This window comes from Chiroxiphia lanceolata, chromosome 30, assembly GCF_009829145.1.
Source record: "Chiroxiphia lanceolata isolate bChiLan1 chromosome 30, bChiLan1.pri, whole genome shotgun sequence".
Taxonomy (NCBI): Eukaryota; Metazoa; Chordata; class Aves; order Passeriformes; family Pipridae; genus Chiroxiphia; species Chiroxiphia lanceolata.
The window spans coordinates 982,740-987,784 of NC_045666.1; the positions used below are offsets into that span (position 1 = coordinate 982,740).

The 5,045-nt window shown below is 47.3% G+C and overlaps 1 protein-coding gene across 1 annotated transcript; it reads right to left on the bottom strand.

Annotated features, from left to right (window-relative positions):
• Positions 1–381: 381 nt before the first annotated feature.
• Positions 382–3,384, bottom strand: HOXC8 (homeobox C8). Its single transcript, XM_032713624.1, has 2 exons — positions 2,949–3,384; positions 382–771 (listed from the first exon to the last, which is right to left on the bottom strand). The coding sequence occupies exons 1-2, from the start codon at positions 3,382–3,384 to the stop codon at positions 479–481; spliced, it is 729 nt and encodes a 242-aa protein (XP_032569515.1). The 3' UTR covers positions 382–478.
• Between the last annotated feature and the right edge of the window lie 1,661 nt (positions 3,385–5,045).

Here is a 5,045-nt window from a genome sequence, read left to right on the forward strand (position 1 = left end):
AGAAAGGGTGAAAAAAAAAAAAAAAGCAGCAAAGTCAAAGCTGTTTAAATAAATGTAAATCCCGCAGCTCCGCGGGAGCGGAGGGGACGAGCGGTGACATTTGCTTCCAGCCTGGGTTAGGGCTGCGGGATTCGGATGGGCTTGGCTTTGCTGGACCGGTTAATTCTTTTTTTAATCAATTTTTTCCTCCCCCCCCCCCCTCCTCTCTCTCTTTCCCCCCCTGCTCTCGCAGGCGAGCCGACTGTGTATTTATTGAACTAAAAACGCAGCTATTAAAAAAGAAGGAGGAGGGGGGGGGGAAAGGGGGTAAAAAAAGAAGTAAGGGAAGTTTCTATGACAATAAAAAAGGCTACAACTGTTTGACAGGTAGTTACTGCTGTGTGAGCCTCTCCATTCTATACTCTATAAAAGCAAATGACCGTCGTAAACATCTCGATTTATCATCTGCCATAAAACGAGACTTCAAGGGGCTGAGAACTCAGTCCTTGCTTTCTTCTTTTTCCTCCTCTTCTTTTTCCTCTTCTTCGTTCCCTTCTTCTTCCGTTTTCTCCTCGTCCCTGGCCCCCGGCAGCTTATCTTTGTTGTTTTCTTTTTTCCACTTCATCCTCCTGTTCTGGAACCAGATCTTCACTTGTCTCTCGGTCAGTCCCAGGGCGTGAGAGACCTCAATCCGCCGCTTCCGTGTCAAATACGGGTTGAAGAGGAACTCCTTTTCTAACTCCAGGGTCTGGTACCGGCTGTAAGTTTGTCTGCCACTGCGTCTTCCGGGAGCTGTAGGACACAAACATCAAATAACTTCTTAATTCTCCCGCTTCGGAGGCTCCGCTCTCCCCCCCCCCCCCTTCCCTTCCCCAGCCCCCCTCACCTCAATTTTCCTAAAGAAGCTGCTGCCTCCCTCCCCCCCACCCCCCCCCAAAAAAAAAGAAAAAAAAAGAAAAAAACCCCTTTCACCCCTTGGCGTTATTCAAGGTGCTAAAGGGAAGTCGCTGGGTTATTATTTTAATAATCCCAGGGCCGATATTGCTGCTAACGCTGCTGCTGCCCTGCCCTGGCTCGTCCTGGGGAGGGCTCAGCCCTGGCTGGAGGGAGGTGGGTGTCAAGCTCATGCACAAAAGAGACCTTCCAGCTTCCCCAAAAGGTGATTCTGGCTGGTGAGACCTGCTGGGCAGCTCCATTTTAGAGGACAAAAAAAATATATTCATTTTCCTATGAAAGGTGCATTGTTCACCATAAAATCCTCTTCAGCCTTTCTCCTTCTCCCCATTCCTTTATCTTTCTTTCTGCCTTTCTTCCTTTTCTCTTTCTGTCTTCCTTTTCTCTTTCTGTCTTTCTTCTTTTTCTCTTCCTTTCTTTCTCTCTTTCTTTCTCTCTTTCTCTCTCTCTCTTTCTTTCTTTCTCTCTCTCTCTTTCTTTCTTTTTTCCCCCTCTCTCTCTTTCTCTCTCTCTTTCCCCTTCTCTCTTCCTCCCCCCCCTCAAAACACCCAACTCTGCTCTGCTTCTCCAGATATCCTTCCCCACAAACCCAGGCTCGGGGCTCTCCCATTTCCTGATATTCACGCCCCGAGGATCTGAATTTTCCCTGAACACCCCCCCGTCCTCTCGGTCAGGGCTGCGCGTCTGTAACACGCAGACAGAGAGACGGAGATTTGCCTGTGCAAACACAGAGATTGCCTTTAAAACAACTCGAGAGGGACGTTTGCAGCAATAGCCCCCCCCAAAAAAAAAAGAGAGAGAGAGAGAAAGAAAGAAAAGACAGAGGGCTGAGGTATGTGCAGCTGAGCGCCTGCACTTCCTTCTGCACCTAATGAGAAAAACAATCTATTTGTGGGGGGAAAAAAAGAGCTCCAGTTCGAAATGATTGCATCCTTGAGACTACCTCTAGGTCAAAGCTTAGATAAATAACGTGTTTTCCTCTGCGTCTCTCTCCCGGCCCCTGGGCCACATCCTCTCTCCGTCAGCCACAACTCCTTTCCATTTCTCTTTTTTTTTTTCGGGTTTTTTTTGGGGGGGGTTTGTTGGGTTTTTTTGGTCGTTAAATTTTGCTGGGGGTAAAAGAGAGGGGGGGGAGGAAAACTTTGGGGCTCCGATTGTCCTTAAAATTCACACTAACCTTCACATGTTTTGAATTAACAAGGCTTCGAGACAACCTTGGTGCTTAGATGAGGGGGGGGAACTTGTACTTTGAAGTATTTCGGTTTCTGTGCAATTATCTGGACTTCACATGCGCAAAGTTCCATTCAGCACAAATTATTTTGAATTTCCCACCCCCCCTTTCTATTTTTTTTTTCCCCCTTTCCTCTAAACCCAGAACAGCAGCCTGTCCTCCTCCACCCCACCCCATAGCTCCGAGCTAAGTTTCCTTTATGCTTAAACTTTTATCTCTAGGCTTTAAGAAACAGATGTAAAGTATTAGTAATACTTAGACAAGTTCCCACCTTTCAGGCTTCGTCTCCAAGCGGTTATGAAAGGCTCTATGACATTTTAAAGAGCGGTGTATTATCAACATGCAAACAACCTCGTGGGAGCTGTATCTTATTGCCTATCCTCAAGGCAAGCAATAAAAAAACAAGTTTTACTTTATTGTGATTTAAGCCTTTTGCAGGGAATCACCTTGCTGGCTCTCTAGTAACTGCTGGCTTGTTTGCTTTCAAAGCTCTTCCTAAAAAGAAGAAACATTAGCACAAAACTGCCCATTTCTTTTCATATTCCCCAGCTACGCCTCTTATATTTATATTTTTTTTCAGGCATATATATATATATATATGTATGCATAAGTGTGTCTGGGCATGTTCATACAGCTAAGGCATGTTTGTGCTTGGCTATGCATACATATACATATAGACAGACAGACAGACAGAGCAGACAGGCAGAGAGAGAGAGAGAGAGAGAGAGAAAAGAGAGAAAAAATAAAGGAAAACATTTAAGGAGGAGGAAAAAAAGGTCCTAACCGTGAGGTCTCATCCATGGGAACATGAGACTGGGAGACGAATTTTGATTTAAATGCCCTTGTCCCTCGCTAGAGTTACTGTTGGAAGACGATTTACAGTCAGGATATTGTACAACAGTCGTCTCTTGCTGAGCACCATAAAGCGATTGCCTCGGTAGAGCTTCATATCCATAGAATTTAGAAGCGTCTCCGTGACACGCCAAGGCGCATGGGTTTTGCTGGTATCCAGAGTTGGAGATGCTGGAGGTTCCGTGGTGGAAAAACTCTTGGACGTGGTGTGAAGGGTGCTGGAAGGTGGGAGCTGTAGTGCCCGGACCATAGACCAGAGCATGGCTCCTGCTAACACTTTGTGGAAATCTGCAGTCGTAGTAAGTTGGCTCCAGCGATTCACCGCCTTTGTACTTGGAAAAGAGAGGATTTACAAAGTAGGAACTCATGACCCCCCTCGCATGCAAAAAAAAAAAAAAAAAAAAAAAAAAAAAAAAAAAAAAAAAGGAGAAAAAGATACCAAAAAAAAAAAAAAAAAGACGCTTTTAATTCTAGAGCAGCGCGAGATTGTCCCTGGACTGTCTCAAGTCCTGCTTTTTAGTGGCTTTTTTTTTTTTTTTTATGCGATCTCAAAGGCGTTTCATGGTGCCTCTGTGTGCCTGTACGGTTGGTTCTCGGTGCTCTTGACTTCTCTTGTAATCTGTCGGTAGGTAGAGCTCTCTCTCTCTCAATTTCTCTGTAACTCTGCTCCTTCCCTTTAACACCACAGGCAAATTCCTCAAAATCCCGGTGGTGTGGCTTTTTTTTTTTTTTTTTCCTTCTTCTTCCTTTTTTTTTTTTTTTTCCCTTTTCCCTCCTCTCTCTCTCCCTCTCCCTCTCCCTCTCCCTCTCTCTCTCTCCCCCTCACACGCGAGACGTTCGCATCCCTCCGCGCTCAGCCCGCCAGCCGAATGACAGCGGGTTGGGGCGCTGATTTTTTTTTTTTTTGGGGGGGTGGGGGGAGAGGAAAGGAGAGAGGAGAGAGGGATGGATTTGTGGTGGAGGAAAAGGTGGGGTGTGTGTGTGTGTGTGTGTGGGACACACACGCACAGCCCCCTCGGCGGGGGGGGACACCCCACACCTAATGAGTGGAGGAGGGTGAAGGTGCGCGTTAATATCCACCCACGCCCCCCCTTTTTTTTTATATATATATTTTTTTTTTATTATTATTTTTTATTTTTTTTTTTACCAGCAGCAGCCTCTTCACTGCTGGCAGCAAATACATGCGCTGGGAGGTCAGCCTAGGTAACCTCAACAGGTAAAAGGAGCCCCAGCAGCCCCCCCGAGCTCTCCCCATCGCCCCCCCCCCCCCCCAAAAAACCCGAGGTGAGCCCCTTCCAGCGCTCAGCACCCCCCACACCCCCAGGGCCGAGGCCGGGGGGTCGCCCCCGGTGTTGTTGTTGTTGTTGTCATTGTGTGTCGGGGTTCGGGGGGGGCTGCCAGGGGTGGGTTTGATCCCACCTAGAGAGGGGGGGGCAGAAAGGGGAGGGGGTTCTGCTGTGCCTGGAGTGGCCGAGCCCGGATTTCTCCTCGTTTTCTTCTATTTTATTTTGCTTTTTTTTTTTTTTTTTCCGGGGGGGGGGTGGTGGGCGCGTGTGTTGTTGTTGTTGTGGCGATGGTGGTCGGAAGGTCGGGATCAAACAAGCAAACAAAAGCAAAACGGGAGCGAGCGGGCGAGGGAAACGTCTCCGTATGGACGGGCTGCTCCTTTGCCGTCCTTCTTTAGAGCAAATAAAGGCAGAAAATTACGGGGAGTTTATTTCATTTCATTTTATTTTTAATTTCCACCTCCCCTCCTCGCTTCCATTCAAACCAACCACTGAAAATCCGCGCCTGGAAATAACAGGGAAGCGTCCTTCCAAGGGAATAAAGTAGACCATTGCTTAAAATTGGACGCAAGAGAGGCAAAGTGAGCCAGAAAGTCTGTGCTCCCCTTTGTGCGTGTCTGCAAAAAAATAACCATCGACCTTTTTTTGTTTTGTTTTTTTTCCGTCGTTTTGCTCCTCAAAATAGCGATTTTCCCCCGGCTTTTCCTCTCGCGAACGGTGTTTGTGCCCCCGGCCCCGCACTT